General features: G+C 44.2%; 1 protein-coding gene across 1 annotated transcript in view; it reads left to right on the top strand.

The window, feature by feature from the left end:
• The window catches only part of kmt2a (lysine (K)-specific methyltransferase 2A), a 182,427-nt gene that overhangs the window by 149,859 nt on the left and 10,939 nt on the right, over positions 1–21,629 (top strand). Inside the window, 8 exon segments of the mRNA XM_038778603.1 lie at positions 107–202; positions 3,518–3,606; positions 9,751–9,918; positions 11,342–11,416; positions 11,829–12,003; positions 15,141–15,248; positions 16,112–16,195; positions 20,011–20,140. Of these exon segments, the coding sequence (XP_038634531.1) occupies positions 107–202; positions 3,518–3,606; positions 9,751–9,918; positions 11,342–11,416; positions 11,829–12,003; positions 15,141–15,248; positions 16,112–16,195; positions 20,011–20,140 (925 nt within the window).

Here is a 21,629-nt window from a genome sequence, read left to right as displayed (position 1 = left end):
AAGCAAGTTTGATATTTTTATTTAACAGATTAGCAATACGCTGAACAAATTTGATAACAACATTGTACCTTGAACTAAACTTGTGTAATGTGCAATATAATTTTAGATCTATTCGAGTACGAATAAGGACAACAGTGCAAGACGCAGTGGAACTTGATGAGCACCAACATGAGGATGGTAACCTGGATTCTGAGTCTCCCAGGTGAGCAGAGCATGTGGTTAAAGTCTTTCCACTGACATGTATCACAACCTAATCTTGAAGAACTGCTTGTAGTTTTCTCTTCTGTTCTGTATGAAATTTCAACTACATTTAAGGTACGTTTGCCCATTGTATGGGGACATAGTGGTTGGGAGCTTAACCAACTGCTTGAATTGAACAGCATTTGGAAACATAGAAAATAGGAGCAAGAGAGGCAATTCAGCCCTTTGAGGCCGCTCCGCCATTCATTATGATCATGGCCGATTGTCCAACTCAAATGCATAAACCCTCCTTCCCCTCATATCCTTTGATCCCCTTCGCCCCAAGTGCCATATCTAACTGCTTCTTAAAGACAATGTTTTGGCTTCAACTACTTTCTGTGTTAGCAAATTCCACAGGCTCACTATAATCTGGGTAAAGAAATTTCTCCTCGTCTCTGTCGTAAATGGTCTACCCTGTATGCTCAGACTGTGACTCCTGGTTGTGGAAACCCCCATCATCGGGAACATCCTTCCTGCAACTACCCTGCCTAGTCCTGTTCAAATGTTATTGGTTTCTATGAGATCTGTGTTTCCACAATCACGAGGGGCCTGGACAGGGTAGATAGGGAAGCACGGTGTCAAAAGTGGCTAGCACTGCTGCCTCACAGCTCCAGGGACCCTGGTTCAATTCTCGCCTTTGGTGACTGTGCGGAATTTACACTTTCTCCCCGTGTCTGCGTGAGTTTACTTTGGGTCCTCCGGTTTCCTCCCACAGTCCAAAGATGTACAGGTTAGGTGGGTTGGCCATGATAAATTGCCCCTTAGTGTACAAAGATTAGGTGGGATTACTGGATAGGGTGGGGAGTGTGCATAGGGGCTGGTTTAGCACATTGGGCTAAATAGCTGGCTTGCAATGCAGAACAAGGCAGGCCAGCAGTGCGGGTTCAATTCTCCCCAAACAGGCGCCGGAATGTGGCAACCATGGGCTTTTCACAATCACTTCATTGAAGTCTACTTGTGACAAAAAGCGATTATTATTAGGTGTGGTGCTCTTTCAGAAGGTCGGTGGCCTCCTTCTGAACTGTAGGAATTCTGTGACCCCCCTTTCATTCTTCGAAGGTCCAGCAGCGAATACAATCCTAACCAACTCAATCTCTTCTCATACGTCCGCCCTGCCATCCCAGGAATCAAACTGGTAAACCTTTGTTGCACTCCCCCTGGAGCAAGAACATAAGCCTTCAGATGAGGACACCAAAACTGCACACAGTATCCAGGTATGGCCTCACCAAGGCCGTGTGTAATTGCAGCAAGACATCCCTGCTCCTGTATTTCAGTTCTCTTGCTATGAAGGCCGGCATACCATTGGCCCTCTTTACTGCCCGCTGAACCTGCATGCTTACTTTCAGTGACTAGTGCACAAGGAAACCCAGGCCTTGTTGCACATACCCCTCTCCTAATTTATGGCCATTCAGATAATAGCCTGCCTTCCTATTTTTGCTACCAAAGTGAGATAACCTCACCTTTATCCAAATTATACTGCATCCACCATTTATTTTCTCACTCACTCAACTTGTCCAAATCTTACTAAAGGATCTCTGCATGGTCCTCACAGCTCACCCACCCACCCAACTTTGTGTCATCTGCAAATTTTGAGGTATTGCATTTTATTCCCGCATTTAAATCATTAGTCTATATTGTGAATAGCTGGGGTCCCAGGACTGATCCCTGCGGTACCCCACTAGTCATTTGGAAAGAGACACATTTCCTCATCTTTGTTTCCTGTCTGCCAACCAGTTTTCTATCCATCCCAATTCATTACCCCTTATCCCATGCACTTTAATTTTATACATTAATCTCTTATGTGAGACTTTATCATAAACCTTCTGAAAGTTCAAATAAACCACATCCACTATCCCCCTCGTCAACTCTACTCATTACATCCTTGAAGAATTCCAGTAGATTTGTCAAGCATGATTACCCCTTCATAAATCCATGCTGACTCTGACTGTTCCTGCCGCTATTTTCTAATTGCTCTGCTATAAAATCTTTGATAATGGACTCTAGAAATTTCTCCACTTCCAACGTCAGACTTACTGGTCTATAATTCCCTGTTTTCTCTCTACCTCTTTTTTAAAATAGTGGAGTTACATTAGCTACCCTTCAATCTGCAGGAACTGTTTCAGAATCTATAGAATCCTGAAAGATGACCACCAATGCATCCACTATTTCTAGAGCCACTTAGGTACTCTGGGATGTAGATTATCAGGCCCTGGGGATTTATCAGCCTTCAACCACATCAATTTCCCCAACACCATATCTCTACTAATATTGTTTTCCTTGGCCAATTTGTATGCTTCTTCCTTGGATCAAATCCTATCTCTAATTTCCCCTGGAAGCCGTGTTTGGCCACCTTTCCCATTTTACTTTTGTGCCAGACAAGAATAAACAATTGTTGCAGTTCCCCCATGCACTCCTTGAATGTTTGCCATTGCCTATCCACTGTCATCCCTTTACGTAATGTTTCCCAGGGCAGCACGGCGGCCTAGTGGTTAGCACAACCGCCTCACGGCGCTGAGGTCCCAGGTTCGATCCCGGCTCTGGGTCACTGTCCCGTGTCTGCGTGGGTTTCGCCCCCACAACCCAAAAATGTGCAGAGTAGATGGATTGGCCATGCTAAATTGCCCCTTAATTGGAAAAAATAATTGGGTAATCTAAATTTATTTAAAAAAAATAATGTTTCCCAATTGATCAAAGTCACCTCATGCCTCATATTATCGTAGTTTCCTTAAAGATTCAGAACCCTAGTCTCAGAATCAACTACTTCACTCTCCATCTTGATGAAAAATCCTATCATATTATGGTTGCTCATCCCCAAGCGGTCTCACACAACTAGTTTGCCAATGATTCTGTTCTCATTACCTGGCACCCAGTCTAGGATGGCACGCTCTCTCGATGGTTCATCAAGGTATTGGTCCAGAAAACCATCCCGTATACACTCCAGGAATTTCTCCTCTTATGGTATTGAGGCTAATTTGATTTGCCCAATCTATATGAAGATTAAAATCACCCATAATTCAGATGTTCCTATCGCATCCGTCTCTAATTTCCTGTTTAACTTTAACTTTAAGACTTGAACTTATTTTATTGAAATAGTTAATTGCCAGAAAATTTGTCTTAATTCTGTAAGAGTCCTTCCTGTCTATTTCCCTTTGTTCCCATTTAATTTCACTGGTGTTGCGAGTCTGGGTCAAGTGGGGCTGGAATTGACCATGCTCCAGCCCAGAATGCTGTAAGAATACATTGCCAATTAAAGCAACCATTTTTCCCCCCCACTTAGTCAAATGGAACATATGCCAACGCTGCAGCCTTTTGAAACCATGAATACAGCAACGTCAAACACAGAAGGACAGGACGACTTAGTCACTGGTAAGCAGCAAGCATTGCTTTAAAATCCGCCTGCAGAAATGTGGAACTACTATGGAACTTTATCCAAGAGAAGAGGCCCAGTCTGTCAATCCTTTCCTGATATGTATACCCAAACATTTTGGGTATCATCCTTGTAAATCTTCTCTGCAGTGCCTTAATATCCTTTTTTATTGTGTGGTGGCAAGAATCGCTTGCAGTATTAAGTGTACCTAATAGAATTCAAAATTCAGTTTGGGGGCATGAAAGTGGAGTCCCACACTAGCATTCTGGAATTAAAGGAAGGTAATTACATAGGAATGAAGCCAGCTTTGGCCTGAGTAGAGTGGGCAGGAAGTCTGAAAGGTAGGACAGCTGATGAGCAGATACTCAAATTCCTCACAACTAAAATATATTTCAGATAGGAAGGAATTTGGTAAACGGGGTAAAAAACATTATGGCTAAGCAAGTTTAACGACAACATAAAGACAAAAACTAAGGTACACCGTGTTGCAGAGGCCAGTGGCAGGCTGTAAGATTGGGAAACTTTCAGAAATAAACAAAAAGCTACTGAAAAAGTAATAAAAGGAGCTCATGTAAATTATGAAAGAAAGCTAGTGCAAAATATCAAAACGGGTAGCAAAAGCTTCTATAAATACATAAAAGAGAAGAGAGTCGCTAAAGTGAATGTTGGTCCCCCTTGGAAGATGAAACCGGAGAATTAATAGTGGAGAACGCAGAAATGGCAAAGATGCTGAATCAATATTTTGCTTCAGTTTTTACAGTAGAGGACACTAGTGCGACCCCTATAGGAAGGGGTAATCAGAGATAATAGAAACGGTGGAACTTAGAACAATCAGCATCAATAGGGAAACAGTACTCAATAAACTATTGGGATTGTAGGCAGACAAGACCCCAGGACCAGATGGCCTACATCCTAGGATGTTAAAGGAAGTCATGATGTGGAGATGCCGGCGTTGGACTGGGGTGAGCACAGTAAGAAGTCTTACAACACCAGGTTAAAGTCCAACAGGTTTGTTTCAAACACGAGCTTTCGGAGCACGGCTCCTTCTTCACCTGAAGAAGGAGCCGTGCTCCGAAAGCTCGTGTTTGAAACAAACCTGTTGGACTTTAACCTGGTGTTAAAGGAAGTGGCAGGGGAGATGGTGAATCCATTGGTTATAATATTCCAAAATTCCCTGGACATGGGAAAGGTTCCAGTAGATTGGAAAAATGCTAATGCAATGCCCTCATTCAAAAGGGAAGGAGGCAGAATGTAGAAAATTACAGACCAGTTAGTTTAACATCTGTTGGGAAATTTTTAGAATCCATTATTAAGGAATTAATATCAGGACATTTGGAAAGTCCTAAATGCAATCCATCAGAGTCAGCATGGTTTTATGAAGGGTAAATCATGTTTGACTAATTTGCTAGAGTTCTTCGAAGATGTAAGAAGCCAGGTGGATAATGGGGATCCTGTAAATGTAGTATATCTATATTTCTGGAAGACGATTGATAAGGTGCCACACAAAAGGTTAATACACAAGGTTAGAGCACATGGGTTAGGGGTAATTTAACAGCTTGGATAGAAGACTGGCTGACAGACAGGGGGCGCGATGCTCCGATCACGAGACCGAGTGTCCGCGCCGTGGTGAACGCCATTGCCGAACACAGCAGCCCCAACGCAACATGGCCCGGGGGTTCTGGGGCCGGACGTGCAACAAAGTAGGCCTGGAGGTGGGGGCAGAGGCCAGCCTGCCGATCGGTGGGTCCCGACCGCGGACCAGACCCCATCGGAGGCCCCCCCTCCTCACCACAGCCCCACCCCCCCCGACCCTTCGCGCAGACTTCCTGCCGGCAGCAACCAGATGTGGACGCCGGCGGCGGGACTCTGCTTTTTCCGCTTGGCCCATTTGGGCCGGAGAATCGGCGGCCCGGCCTCATACAGCGGCCCGCGACCAGTGGCATGCCAAACGTGCCGCCGCAAATGGCACTGATTCTCCGCACCTCGGAGAATCGCGTGCCGGCGTCGGAGTGGCGTGGCGCGGTTGCGGCGATTCTCCAGCCCAGCGCGGGGCTGGGAGAATCGTGCCCAGGAAGTCTGGGATAGAAGGTTCTATAGTCAAATTTGCAGATTGTAAGTTGCAATGAGGAAATAAGAACCGTACAAATGGAAAAAGATAGGTTAGGTGGGCCAAAATATGGCAGATGGAGTTTAACGTGGGTTTATCCTTTGGTCGAAATAATGGAAACGCAAATTATTACCTAAATGGGGAGAGACTTTGGAGTGCTCAGGTGTGTCACAGAAAATTACCATGCAGGTAAAGCAGGTAATAAAGCAAATGGAAAGTTGGCATTTATAGCTAGCTATGGTGTAGCGTATAAGGGTATGGAAGTGTTGTTGAAACTGTATAAGGCATTGTTGAAACTGTACAAGGCAACCGTACCTGCAGTATTGTGCACAATTTTGGTCCCCTTATTTGAGGAAAGATGTAATGGCATTGGAGGCAGTTCAGAGGAGGTTCACTCGGTTGATTCCAGATATGAGGGTTTTGTCGTATGAAGAGAGATTGAGAAATTTAGGCATCTACTCTCTCAATTTTCGAGGAATGGAAGAAGATCAAATTGTGGTATTTCAGATGATAAAAGGTATGGATAAAGTAAATGTGGAATGGATGCTTCCTCTTATGGGACATTCTAGAACGAGAGGTCATAGTCTCAGGATAAGAGGTAGCAAACTTAAAACAAAGATGAGAATAAATTACTTCTCCCAAAGGGTCGTGAATCTGTGGAATTCGCTACTCCAGAGTGCTGTGGATGTTGGGGCAATGAGCACATGTAAGGGGGAGTTAGACAGATTTTTAATTAGCAATGGGATGAAGGGTTACGGAGAACGGGCAGGACGTTGGCGACGAGGCCATGGTGAGGTCAACCATGATCATATTGAATGATGGAATAGGCTCGTGAGGTTAAATTGTCTACTGCTCCTACTTCTTCTGTTCTAAGAAAGAACTATTCTGTCTAATTCCACCTTCCAGCTCTTGGTCTGGAGCCCTGTAGGTAACAGCACCTCAAGCACAAATCTGGTGTTCTTGATTAATATGGGGATTGCAGGAGAATGGGGATGAGGGACATATCAGCCATGATCGAATGGTGGAGCAGACGCGTAGGGCCGAATGGCCTAATTCTGCTCCTATATCTTATGATCTAACCACAATTTAATTCAGGTTCAGCATAACTTCCATACTTTTCAATAATATTCCTCTAAAAATAAAGCCCAGTTCAAAATAAACAAAACTAATAGTGACACCATTGAGAATTCACACACAGTTGTACAATAAACTAAGAAGGCAAGAAATAATTGGGTGTTATTTTTGTTTCCAATTTTATTTTACTGGTTTCGGGAATTGTCAGAGCCCTGTCGCTTGTAAATATTCTGAAATCATTTTCTGAAATTACTAATACAGTAGTGGCATCAATATCTCACCCTCATCCAAAATGTACATTATATTAGTATCCCTCAATAACTCAGCTGGATAAGATAGTGAGAAGATCAGATCTACAGTTCTGGAAGAAAGAAGGTTCTTCCAGTGGTTCCAGTTAAGGAGAAGCTGGATACATGAGGGAGAAAGGAAATAGGAGGTGTTGAACACAAACAATGTCCTCGACTCCTGAGGCCAAATAACCTGTTCCTGTGCTATAGACTCAGTGTAATTCTATGTAAGTTTCAGTCCCTGATCTAAGCCAAGGAGCAATATGAATGCTCCATCCAGTGTCACTCCCACTGGAGGACTTGTGTAGGTATCAGGTGAGAATAGGGCTAGTCTCTTAACTGTATGAAGAATTATAGGGTAACTGGCACATCTGAAGCTACATTAGGAATAAATTGACACTCTCAGGAGAGAGGAGTGAAAATTAAAGAAATAAAACTTAGACTTAGAGTACCACTGTGTCTGGTTGGAGCTCTGTAGGGGACAGGAGCATTAGCAAGCTCAGCAGAGCCAACAACAATCAGAGGGTGGGATTGAGTCTTTTTTAAATACAGATGTAAGGACTGCTGTTAGATTGTGTAATTTACTAACAAAAGGAAGCAACACCTTTGCCGCATGAATGAATGGTTGTCTTCTTCAGTTAATATATTATTTTTTGGTCAGAGTATTATGCATATTGACCGCAGAAATGCTAAGTTGTAGTGCTCTGAAAAATTACAAATTACCCCATGGACTGTAGCAGTTGAAATAGAATTCCAGTGGTTAGCATTGCTGCCTACGGCACTGAGGACCCGGGTTCGAAACCCGGACCTGGGTTACTGTCCGTGTGGAGTTTGCACCTTCTCCCCGTGTCTGCATGGGTTTCACCCCCACAACCGAAAGATGTGCACGGTAGGCCAAGCTAAATTGCCCCTTAATTGGAAAAAATAATTGGGTACTCTAAATTTAAAATAAAAAGAAATAGAATTCCTGCCACAACAACCTTAAGGACCATTAGCGATGGACAATTAATCCTGGTCTCACCAGCGACACTTACATCCCATGAATATTTCTCTTTTTAAAAAAACATCAGTTTTATGCCCGAGATTTTCACAGTAACTTCATTGCAGTGTTAATGTAAGCCTACTTGTGACAATAAAAGATTTTTTAAAAGGATTCAGCTATTTTATAGTTGATTCTGATCTTTCCTGAGATCGTTTGGGTCCACCCACTGGAAGTGGGAATCAGAATCGAGCGCAGAAAAGTGGGTCATGCCACAATTGGGATTCGCACCGGGTGACAGACCTGTCACGAATCTCCACGCTTACCCCACCAGCCATCGCGGGTTCCCCAACATCCCAGCCAGACTCCCTGCCCTGACTTGGCAGGACCGTGCAAATAGCTCATTAGAGCTATTTTACATCTCAGTGACGTGCAGGGCGCACCATTCACTAGCCAACTGAGATGCTCCGCACCCCCCTCCCTGCCTCCCAGCTGAAAGTCCCACTGGCATGAATTGGTGCAATATTGAGGAATGTGGACCTGGCAATTTGCAGTCTGAGGGGTGGCAGCGTGGTAGGTACCCTCCCAACAATTGCTGCCAGGGTGCCAAGGGGGGTCACTCATCGGAGGTGGGGGTCAGGGGGGTTGTGCCGGGCTGGAGGTGCTCAGGCCGGGGGTTTCTCTGGAATGAGGCTCGTTTGGCTGCTCTCCCCATCTTCAGCCTTTAAAACCATTAAACAGCAGTATATAAAAATTGGAGTTTTCTCAATAAAGTGAAGGTGTTCTCATGTGTACCCTGAAACCCTTTTAAAAATATGTCAGTATGCCAAGTTTAACCGTCTGTGAGATGAAAAAAGTTATCCCTTTAAAGTAGTGGAACCTTTGAAGTGTTTTTCACACTTTCAATTTCATTGTCCTTTGAAGTATAGAAGCCTGTGCGTATGCCTTGAAGGCGGAAAGCTTTGATCTGCATAGTTCACATTCAATGTCACGCTCCATTACCTGCTGAAAGCTTTTTGATGACAGGTCGAAGCCGTTTCAATGGGGAGATTCAGATTGTTTATTTATGTAGCTCTGCAGGGATTGATTAACTCCGGGTAGCAGGTGTTTTGGGCTGCAGTAACTATTTGAGATTCGAGTCCCTGCCCTGTCAAGAGAGATTAGATCCCGCCCTTCTAAATTCCAGTGCGGACCCAGTGTGCCATGTAGTGACACAGAAAAGCCAACTTAGGAAAAAAGAAATTCCAAGTGTCGTAGCATGGCACGTCGGGACCGCGCCTAGCGCCAGCACAAATCACTCTGGTCTTCCCACTGGCAGAAGTTTGGGTCGCCGTTTGGGTGGATCGCAGACTTTGTCTTCACACAATACCGTAAAGTGTTTCCCAGTGAAATATACACTGGCCTTTGCTTAGGCACTTTTTAGTGGGAATCATTTGATCATGATCCTCGCCATAGCTCTTGTGTAATGGGGCCACAGCTGCTACTTCACTCAAAATCAGCTATCATAGGCATTGCGGCTGAGAGCCTCCTGTTCTATTTGTCTCATTTCTCACAGGCACTTAAACTTTTCTAGTTACTTATCTAATCCTTTGTATTCGGCCTGTTCAGGGAACAGTGCACTAGGATATGCATTTTGAACAAACAAAGCTCGTCCTTAAAAGGGTTAGTGATCATGTATGTTCTACTTTTCTGCTAGAATCTAAAAGCTCAGATGATGATGACTCCTTCAGTTCTCCACTTCTCGCTCTGCTTGAGCAAGAGGAAAAGAGGAAGGAAATCAGAAGTGAGAAGAAATCGAAGAAAAGCCTGCTGTTTCAGATCACGAGCGATGACGGTTTTCAGATCCAGTGTGATAATATTGAAGGTAGGGATGGTTTACTGACCTGTGTGCTGGTGTGGAGTGTCGGGGCAGTGTTGCGCAGGTACTGTCTGTGTGGAATGAGGGTGCTGTGTTCCAGGGACTGAGTGAAGGAGGGCTCTCTCATCTACAATAAAGTCAAGCTGTTGAGAATATGCCAGCTGTCTGGTCTTTTGTCATTCCTCATACTTTTGATGTTGTGATGTAGTCCGCTACCAACAGGAATTGCTGAGTAGGACCTCTGGTCTTCACATTTGGAGAAAGATCATCACCCCTAGAGTATCTTCATGGCTTCCTCTCTGATGGTTGGACCAGACTGGCATTAGTCTGGGCAGCATAGATGCCACCTATTCTTGATTGCAGTTGCTGCGTGACAATTTGTATTAATACTTGATTCATTTTGAAAACTAATAATAAATTACTGAAGGCCAAATAATTTACAAACCATTAAGTGGGAACAGTAATCAACACAATATACATTCAACAAATGATTGACAGGGTAAAACAGCACAATGGGGTAGAGATTGGGAATGGCTGAAAAAAGTGTGAGGTGAGGGTCGACTAACTCATCTCTCGGCAGACCGACACTCCAGAGGTGACTGGAACCTGTCCAGTTCTTCATGGCTTTTCTCCTCCCTGCATACCACTGTGTTGAAATCAAAACGCATCCTTCATTTTACATTGTTTGAACGCATTCTCCTCCCGTGTTTTTTGGTACCTGCATCCTGATTTATTTTCTCTTTTCTCCTGTGCTAGATGTTGCTCAGTGGGTAGCAATCTCACCTGAATCCGATGATTGCGCTTTCAAGTTCCACTCCAGAGCCATGAGCACAGTATCTCGCCTGTCTTTTGGGAAGGACTTCAAACTAAGGCCCTAGCTGCTCTTTCAAGTAGATATGAAAGATCCCATGGCACTATTTTGAAGAAATGCAGGAGGTTCACTCTTGTCCTCACCAACATTTATCCCTCAACCAACATCACTAAAACAGATTATCTAGTCAATGTCACTCATTAAAAGTTCATAAGACATAGGAGCAGAATTAGGCCCATTGTGTCTACTCCACCATTCTATCATGGCTGATCTTAGCCTGGCCATAAATGCACTTTGCTGCGATTGTGCTGTGCGCAGGTTGGTTGCCATGTTTCCAACGTTGCAAGGCTTCAAAAGTAAAGCACTTTGGGATGTCCTGAGGTCGTGAAAAGCACGAGAGGTGTTCAGATCCTTGTTTTTACATTCTTTAGCATTGATAGTGTCTTCAAACATGGGCCTTGGCCATGTGTTTTGAACAAAAAGCCTTCTTGAGTTTATGGTGTTTGTGTCGTTTTGGGATGCCCAAAGTTTAAATCAAAGCATAGATCTGTCCAGATTCTGAGAATTTTGAATTTTTCCACAAAAATAAATTTAATTGCTGTAAATTTATTTTTATAGAAGGATGGAAGGTGCTGACTGACAAAGTCCAGGAAGCTCGGTCCAACGCCCGCCTGAAACACATATCATTTTCTGGTAAGTGTTGTCAGGAAACAAAGGTTTTACACTCAGAAATGGCAAATCGCCATCAGAGAAAGAAATTAAACTGTTAATTCAGACCCCACGGGCCAGGGTACCGATCCCTTGACTGGATACCATGCATGGTTTGGGAAAAAATGTAACAAGCAAAATAGGTGACAATTTAGATTTAATTATATTCTGTGCTATTAAGGCACACGTGTTTTTGTAAATGTTTGTTCCTAAAGCCTAAAAACCCCTTCTTTGTACTTTATATGGAATCATGACATTATCACATGATATATTAAATATATATGGTATTCTCCATTTAAATTTCAATCGTCTTCAGGTGATGCAATATTAGCTAATCCAAGAGCTTAGTATTGTCTGTAACCTATAAGCATGTGTTTATTTTTGTTTTGATTTGCAGCAATAAATGGACTGAAAATGCTGGGTATTTCTCATGATGCAGTGGTGTTCCTAATCGAACAACTTTATGGAGCCAAACGTTGCAAAAATTATAACTTCAAGTTTCACAAACACCAGGAAGTCGATGAGCTTCCCATCAATCCACATGGATCAGCAAGGGCCGAAATACACCAAAGGTAAAACACGAAGGTAGAAGCTTACATTCAAGCTGTTCACTGTCACACTCAGCTGGTTACAATTAGCAAAGCAACTTGATGTTACAGTTGAGTGATCAGATATTGGGTTAATGTTAATGACAATGAAGCAATTTTTTGAAATTTAAAATGAAGCTTCTTTCCCAACATTTTGTCCTCTCGTTTACTTTTGTTCATCCCTGAATCATAGAAGGAGACCATTTGGCCCATCGTGTTGGTGCTGGCTCTCCGGAAGGGCTGTTCACCGAGTGTCACTCCAGTGCACTTTCCCCGCAGTATAAGACCATAAGACTCAGGAGCAGAATTAGGCCACTTGGCCCATCGAGTCTGCTCCTCCATTCAATCATGGCTGATAGTTTCTCATCCCCATTCTCCTGCCGTTTTCCCATAACCCCTGATCCCCTTATTAATCAAGATCCTATCTATCTCTGTCTTAAAGACACTCAGTGAATTGGCCTCCACAGCCTTCTGCGGCAAAGAGTTCCACAGATTCACCATCCTCTGGCTGAAGAAATTCCTCCTCATCTCTGTTTTAAAGGATCGTTCCTTTAATCTGAGATGGTGTCCTCTGGTTCTAGTTTTTCCTACAAGTGGAAACATCCTCTCCACGTCCACTCTATCCAGGCCTCGCAGTATCCTGTAAGTTTCAATAAGATCCCCTCTCATCCTTCTAAACTCCACCGAGTACAGACCCAGAGTCCTCAACCGTTCCTCATACGACAAGTTCTTCATTCCAGGGATCATTTTTGTGAACCCCCTCTGGACCCTTTCCAAGGCCACCACATCCTTCCTTAGATATGGGGCCCAAAACTGCTCATAATACTCCAAATGGGGTCTGACCAGAACCTTATACAGCCTCAGAAGTACATCCCTGGTCTTGTACTCTAGCCCTCTTGACATGAATGCTAACATTGCATTTGCCTTCTTAACTGCTGACTGAACCTGCAGATTAACCTTAAGGGATTCGTGAACAAGGACTCCCAAGTCCCTTGGTGCTTCTGCTTTCCGAAGCGTTGCCCCATGGAGAAAATAGTCTATTCCTAGATTCCTCCTTCCAAAGTGCATAACCTCACACTTTTCCACATTGTATTTCATTTGCAACTTCATTGCCCACTCTCCTAGCTTGTCCAAGTCCTTCTGCAGCTCCCTTGCTTCCTCAATACTACCTGTCCCTCTACAGATCTTTGTATCATCTGCAAACTTAGCAACAGTGCCTTCAGTACCTTCTTCCAGATCATTAATGTATATTGTAAAAAATTGTGGTCCCAGCACAGGCCCCTGAGGCACACCACTAGTCACCGGCTGCCATCCTGAAAAAGACCCCTTTATCCCCACTCTTTGCCTTCTGCGAGTCAGCCAATCCTTTATCCATGCCAGGATCTTACCCTGAATTCCATAAGCTCTTAACTTATTTAACAGTCTCCTATGCGGCACCTTGTCAAAGGTCTTCTGGAAATCTATATAAATCACGTCCACTGGTTCTCCTTTGTCTAACTTGCTTGTTACCTCCTCAAAGAACTCTAACAGATTTGTCAGACACGACCTCCCTTTGACAAAGCCATGCTGACTCAGTCCTATTTTACCATGCACTTCCAAGTGCTTCGCGATCTCATCTTTAATGACAGACTCTAAAATCTTACCAATGACCAAAGTCAGGCTAACCGGCCTATAATTTCCCACCTTCTGCCTCCCTCCCTTCTTAAACAGTGGTGTTACATTAGCCACCTTCCAGTCCTCTGGGACCCTTCCTGCCTCCAGTGATTCCTGAAAGATCATCACTAATGCCTCCACAATTTCCTCAGCTATCTTGTTTAGAACCCTGGGGTGCAGTCCATTCGGTCCAGGTGACTTATCCACCTTCAGACCTTTCAGTTTCCCCAGAACCTTCTCCTTCGTCATGGATACTGCACTCATCTCTGCCCCCTGGATCTCCTGGAGTTCAGGCATCCCACTGGTGTCTTCCACCGTGAAGACTGATGCAAAGTAACTATTCAGTTTGTCTGCCATTTCTTTGTTTCCTATTATTACTTCTCCAGCCACATTTTCTAGTGGTCCAATGTCTATTTTTGCCTCTCTTACCTTTTATGTATTGAAAAAAATCTCTTCCTATCTTCCTTTATATTACTAGCTAGCTTGCACTCGTACTTCATCTTCTCCCCCCTTATTGCTTTTTTAGTTGTCCTCTGCTCGCTTTTAAAGATTTCCCAATCCTTTGGTTTCCCACTAATCCTCGCCACTTTGTATGCTTTTTCTTTAGCCTCTATGCTGTCCTTGACATCCCTCGTCAGCCACGAATGCCTTGTCCTTCCCTTAGCATGTTTCCTCCTCCTTGGGATGAATTTCTGTTGTGCCTCCCTAATAACCTCAAAAACTCCTGCCATTGCTGTTCCACTGTCTTCCCTGCTCGGCTCCTTCTCCAATCAACTCTGGCCAGCTCCTCCCTCATGTCTTTGTAGTTACCCTTATTTAATTATAATACCGTTGCATCTGATTGCAACTTCTCCCTCACAAACTGCAGGGTAAATTCTATCATATTGTGGTCACTACTCCCAAAGGGTTCCTTCACCTTAAATTCCGTAATCAAGTCTGCATCATTACACATCACCAAATATGCTGAGTGTTTGATTTTTCTGCATCATCAAAGAGGGAGAGAGAGTGATAACATGATTTACTTGCATTTACACAAAAGTCTGAAACTGATTTTTTGTTCTGATAATGCAAGAGCCATAGATGAAGGTCTGAACCCACAGTGTAGGGTTACCATAAAGAAGATACGGTATCACTAGAGGTGGTGATTAGGTGATGCCAATTCTGCATTTGTGTACTAGAGGAAAAAACAGTTGGGGAAGATTAGGAGAACTGAAGATTCGAGGCCCTGGAATAGAGACTTGGGGACAGCACAATTAGTGTTGATTGTAACAAAGTGAGGATGCAAGGTTCGTGGTTAGGACACCACCAAGAATACAGAAAGTAGGAAAGAAATGTCAATGTGATCCTTAACGTGCATTCTGAAAGCATGTAAACTGTACAAAGAAAAAGATGTGCATTTATATAGCACCTTGGGGTGATAATGTTTCAAAAAGGATCCTTGTTTCATTGCTATATTTTTATTCATACAGGAAGTCAGCGTTTGACATGTTCAATTTTTTGGCTTCAAAACATCGGCAGCCACCAGACTATTGCCCCAACGAAGAGGAGGAAGAGGAGGTGCAGCTTAAATCAGCACGGTGGGAGTTAGATCGTCATAAATACATATCCAGCGTGTTATATATTCAAGTTTGAAAATTAATGTGAGACAAAATCTGTGAATATATGAAAAATAGAATATCATTCAAAGATCTGTAGCACTTGATCCAAAGATGTGACCTTTTGTAAGCATTCACATCATTAATGAGCTTTGATGGGTCAGGGTAAAGAGGGATACAAGCTAATATAGTTAAATGGTGTGGAGATGCCGGTGTTGAGCTGGGGTGAGCACAGTAAGAAGTCTTACAACACCAGGTTAAAGTCCAACAGGTTTGTTTCGAATCTCTAGCTTTCAGAGCACTGCTCCTTCCTCAGGTGAATGGAGTTAAATGCAGTTAAGGTACAGCTCTGCTCTGTCTAATTGAATGGCAGGACAGGCTTTAGAGGCTGAATGGCCTTTTTTTCCTGCATTCATTACAAAAATAAAAGTGCCAGTGCATCAGCACCTAAAAAGAGAAACATTCGCATGGTGTTATCCCTGGGTTTAAAAAAGAAATGAGGATGTTTAAGTATCCATGGAAATGCAATTTATATCTAGTAGGTGGGCTCAACCAATAACTAAAGGAATTATTTGTTGTGGCAGGTAGATTGGCCAAGCCTCCGTTTACTCATTTGCACTGCCTTGGAGATTTTGCATTCAGCGTTCTGATACTGGAGCAACTGTCTTGCATCATGGATATGTGGTCATTTACACAACAATGTGCCATGCTGGATCACTTGCCCTCCTAATAATGCGAGGAAGTAATTCTGAGGAAAAGCTGATATGTATAATAAAAGTATCCTGTAAAGTCTCATGGTGAGCTGATAGCTTTGCAATAATTTCTTATTCTCTTTGAACTTGTAGACGGGCAACCAGCATGGACCTTCCAATGGCCATGCGATTCAGGCACTTGAAAAAGACTTCAAAGGAAGCTGTTGGTGTCTACCGGTAAGAGAAAAAGAATTTATACACAGTGCACAGTTTTTGGAGGTGCTTTAAGCTGCCAGTAGAATAGGGAAGAAGTTTATCCCCATTACATTGAGTTAGTGCCATCCTTTCACAAAGTTAATTTGTTATGCTTTTTGGTTTACGTCAAGCTGAAATATGCCATAGTTCACAGAAAGAAAGATCAAATCAACACTGAGTGAATTTTTTGTGAAGCTTTCTCTAAGACCTTCAAACACTTGGCTTAACCGACCATAGAGTAACTCCACAAAGATGTGGGCCGGGATTCTCCCCTACTGGCGAGGCGGGGGTCCCGGGTAGGGGAGAATCCCGGCCCACATCTAAGCCCTAACCTTGAGGGGCTAGGCCCGCGCCGAAGTGGTTGGCGCCCCTCCGGCCAGCGGGAAAGGCCTTTGGCGCCACGCCAGCCGGGGCCGAAGGGATTTCACCAGCCAACGGAAGTCCGCGCATGCGCCGGAGAGTCAGCGGCTGCTGACGTCATCCCCGCGTATGCGCAGGGGAAGGGGTCACTTCCGCATCCGCCATCGTGAAGACTATGGCCAACGCGGAAGGAAAAGAGTGTCCCCACGGCACAGGCCCGCCCGCCGATCGGTAAGGTAGGTGGATTGATTCCCGCCAGCAGGACCGGCATGACAGAAGCGGGACTTCAGCCCATCGCGGGCCGGAGATTCGGGGGGGGGGGGCGACAGAAGCGGCACGATTCACGCCCCCACCAAATCACTGGTGCCGGAGACTTCGGAAGACGGCAGGGGCGGGATTCACGCCGCCCTCCGGCGATTCTCCGACCCGGTGGGATGTCAGAGAATCCAGCCCGTGGTTCTGCATGGAAGGGGAATTTCGCTTGAAGGACATACATTTAACTACTTGTTACTTAAATGCTAAACATAAGAGCCACAATAACTAAACAAAAATGGTGGAACAAAATCAGTTGTTGAAATTAGTGTCTGCTTTTACATACACAGCAGCATTGATTAACTCTGCAGTGTTGTGTAAGAGCCCTACGTAAATCATGGATTGAATATTAAGTATGCCTGTTAAGAAGGACATTAAAGGTTAAGATGGACCCAGGACGCTCTTAATGATATTAATAATGATAATCTTTATTAGTGTCACAAGTAGGCTCACATTAACACTGCAGTGAAGTTACTGTAATAATCCCCTAGTCGCCACACTCCGGATCCTGGTCGGGTACGCAGAGAGAGAATTCAGAATGTTCATTTCACCTAACAAGCACATCTTTAGGGACTTGTGGGGGGGAGAACATGCAGACTCAGCACAGTCAGCGACCCAGCCGGGAATGGAACCCTGGCCCTGCACGTTTTGAGCTGGTGTAAATCATTATGTGGATGTTGTTACCTATCCAGGGACTTTGTTTGCATGAAGAAGTTGCCAGTTCCCTATGTATATCCTGACATCATCTTTCCAGGTGCAGATTTTGGTGATTATCCATTAGCTGCTTATCAGAAGGCTCCTGAGTAAAACCAGCTCAGTTTGTATTCTGGTTGGCCATTTTGATCTTTTGGCTTGTATTTGTTGGGAGCTTTCTGACTCAAAGCTCGCAGACTAAGTATCATTTAGGAAAATTAACAGTGGTCAGCAAACAGTATACTCCAGTTTGGATTTAGAATGAATTTTCAGAGGTAAAAGGACCGGATTATAAACATAAGGGTCCCATCAAAGAGAGGAGGTAGAGGAGCATGACACATCCAAAGTGAGAAAAGACCATTAAATCAATGTCAGCTAAGGACTGGATTGAGCCCAGCTGCTGAGTACTGATGATTGAATAGCCTGCTAACATTCGCACGGTAGCACAGTGGTTAGCACTGTGGCTTCACAGCACCAGGGTCCAGGTTCCTTTCCCAGCTTGGGTCACTGTCTGTGCGGAGTCTGTTCGTTCTCCCTGTGTCTGCGTGGGTTTCCTCCGGGTGCTCCGGTTTCCTCCCCACAAGTACCGAAAGATAAGCTTGTTCGATGAATTGGACATTTTTAATTCTCCCTCCGTGTACCCGAACAGGTGCCGGAATGTGGCGACTAGGGGATTTCACAGTAACTTCACTAGTGTTAATGTAAGCCTACTTGAAGATAATTATATTATTATTCAATGTCTAGGCTGACACAAACAAAGAATGGCCATAGTAGTTCAATGTGCATGGGCCTATAGATAAGTATTTCAGTCTGAGTGAGTGTCTTCAAGATTGGGCAAGAATTATTGGAAAGCAAAACAATTGGAATTCTTCACCTGAAGATAATCAGTGATCTGGTTAAACACCATACTCTGAAGTTTGTCCTCCTGTCATCATTGAATGAGGCATTTTTTAGTTGGTAATGTGCTGTTCTATCTTTGCATCTGTTCAAAATACTTCTGACATGAGATAGAAACCTTTTTAAAATCTCCATACTCGCTTTCTGTAAATACATTCAATTCTGCAGGCTGACGTGCAGCTTCTGAGCAAGTGTCCATGAGGTGAGCAAGACCAGCCTGCATAGGTCACTGCTGTGGAACAGTTAACCTGAAAAACAACTTGCATTTCTAAAGCACCTTCAATGTAGTAAAATGTTCCAAGTTGCTTCACATGAGCATTATCAAAATTTGGCTTTGAGCTGCAGATGTTAGAGTCGATGGCAAAAGCTTGGTCAAAGAGGTGGGTTTTTGAGAGTGCCTTAAAGGAGGACCACGAGGAGGGGCGGTTTGAGGAGGGAATTCCCTTTAGGGTCTTGGCAGTGAAGGCATGGTTTGCCATTGGTGAAACCATTAAAATGAGGTATGCTCAAGAGGCCAAAGTTGGATGAGGCTAATACCTCATGAGGGTTGTAGGGCTGGAAGAGATTACAGAGCATGGCCTTCGGATTTGAAAATAAATTGGAGAATTTTAAAAATGAGGCGTTACTTAACCGGGAGCCGGTGAAGAACAGCAAACATGGGGTGGAAGGAGAGTGATTTGGATGAGCTCAATTTTATGGATGAGAAATTTGGGAAGCTGATTAAGAATGTGTTGGGTTAGTCATACAGCTAAACTCCACACAATGGGCGGGATTCTCCGCTTGCGTCCTCCCGGCGACTGGAGAATCCCGTCCCAGATCAATGGATTTCTCCCTTGTCCACGTCTAGCCTCTGGCATTCTTGCGGCGGGCGGAGTGGAAGAATCCAGCCCAATATCACTTAGATTTTACATAGATACATGGAACATACAGTGCAGAAGGAGGCCATTCAGCCCATCGAGTCTGCACCGACCCACTTAAGCCCTCACATCCACCCTATCCCCATAACCCAAGAACCCCCCCCCCCGAACATTTTTGGACACTCAGGGCAATTTGGCATGGCCAATCCACCTAACCTGCACATCTTTGGACTGTGGGAGGAAACCGGAGCTCCCGGAGGAACCCACGCAGACACGGGGAGAACGTACAGACTCCGCACAGACAGTGACCCAGCGAGGAATCGAACCTGGGACCCTGGTGCTGTGAAGTCACAGTGCTAGCCACGTGGCTACCGTGCTGCCCCATTTTGAAGCAATCAGGTTAGCTGGAGTAGTTGAGTGAATTCTTGGGTAGCAGTTGCACTATGCAGTATTAATAACACACAAGAGAAAGTGTTTTGGTAGAGTTGAATGTGTTGGCTAGTCTGAGAAAGTATCTCATTCAAGCAGTTTAAAATCGTGGAAAGAATCTAGTGTTCGCGGAATTCACACCCACCCAAGATTAAAACTGATGCCTTGCCGTGAGTTTGATGTTCATAATGAATGATTGTCCTCTCCCCCTTTTTCTTCCCACCCTTCCCATCTTTGTAAATGCTTTAGGTCACCAATTCACGGACGGGGCCTTTTCTGTAAGCGAAACATTGATGCAGGTGAGATGGTCATCGAATATTCGGGTAATGTCATTCGATCTGTCCTCACAGACAAACGAGAGAAATATTATGACAGCAAGGTGAGTTTCTAGTGCAGGTTTATGCTAGATAATAACCACAGGTGCTGGGATAGCCATCGTGGGAATCACTGATGTTATTTCTCCGCCGTTTAATGCACCCTTTCTGAAATAACACTATCTTTATGGCATCAGCAACGCAGTGGCTTCCTTGTGACATTAAACAGCTTATCTGCTTGTGTTGTTTAACTTGCAGCAACTTTGCAAATCATTTTAAAACCTGGTTTGTGTGCATGCTTTTTTGCCTGCTATATGTTCAGCGTTTGCAGTGTGGGGATCAACAAATCAGTTGTGGAACTGTTGACCCAGTTTAGAACAATTCTTGAAAGCCTTTACCTTATCTGTTGGTCCACCTGCTGTGCAATTCCTATTTTTCTTAAGTTTAAATGGAATGTGTTATTATAATTTGTTGTTTTGGGCATTATTTCGAATTCCCTTTTGTTGCTTCTGCTACCCTAACCTCAAATGGTTCCTGAATATCGCTCTGCTGTCACTAAAACAGCCAAGTGTGCGATCAGATTAAGGTTATTGTATGTCAAAATACCTTGTAACAGTATTTTAACTGCCTGACTGCAATCAATTGCCAAAGATTCTTACAAAATCACCAAGCTTCAGGGGACTTTGATTGAGTTTTGACATACGAGTTTTAGTAAAATATAATGATTGAGTTTTTGTAAATGTCAAAATCAGTCCTTATAATAATAATAATCTTTATTGTCACAAGTAGGCTGACATTAACACTGCAATGAAGTTACTGTGAAAAGCCCCTAGTCACCACATTCCGGCGCCTGTTCGGGTACACTGAGGGAGAATTCAGAATGTCCAATTCACCTAACAAGCACGTCTTTCAGGACTTGCGGGAGGAAACCGGAACACCCGGAGGAAACCCACGCAGACATGGGGAGAATGTGCAGACTCCACACAGACAGTGACCCAAGCCGGGAATCGAGCCTGGGACCCTGGCAAGCAACAGTGCTAACCACTGTGCTACCGTGCTGCCCCCTTCTATTAATGTACAAAATGTCTTGTGCATAGTGCCACCTGTAACATTTTCCACTGGACTTTTTGCTAATAGTGCCCTTGTTGGTATAAACTCGGTGGGCTGGAATCTGTCGGCGGGATTCTCCGTTTTGCTGGCAGCGCACTCACGCCCCCGGATTTCCCGACGGCATGGAGGTGCCCACAATGGGAAACCCCATTGGCCGGCTGCCAGGACAGAGAATCCCCCTGCCGGCGGGGGTGCGGCAGGGCGGAGAATCTCGCCCGGTATCTTTTAACTTAGTGAGAAACAGCACAGGCTATAAAGATCCTGTGACTGGGGCATGTCTGTCACTTCTTGCAACATGCTCCAAATAAACGAACTTCCAAAGAATATAACAAAAGATGTAGCCAGCACCTTTCTTGTTTTTCTGGATTTGATGATTTGGTCTCACCCCAGGCCAGGAGCAGCAGTATTTATAAGCAACTTTCAACCTAGCGAATCCTCCCCCAG

Source organism: Scyliorhinus canicula, chromosome 19, assembly GCF_902713615.1.
Source record: "Scyliorhinus canicula chromosome 19, sScyCan1.1, whole genome shotgun sequence".
NCBI lineage: Eukaryota > Metazoa > Chordata > Chondrichthyes > Carcharhiniformes > Scyliorhinidae > Scyliorhinus > Scyliorhinus canicula.
Note: the sequence above shows the minus strand (reverse complement) of the source record. Positions and strands in the feature narration are given on the sequence as shown.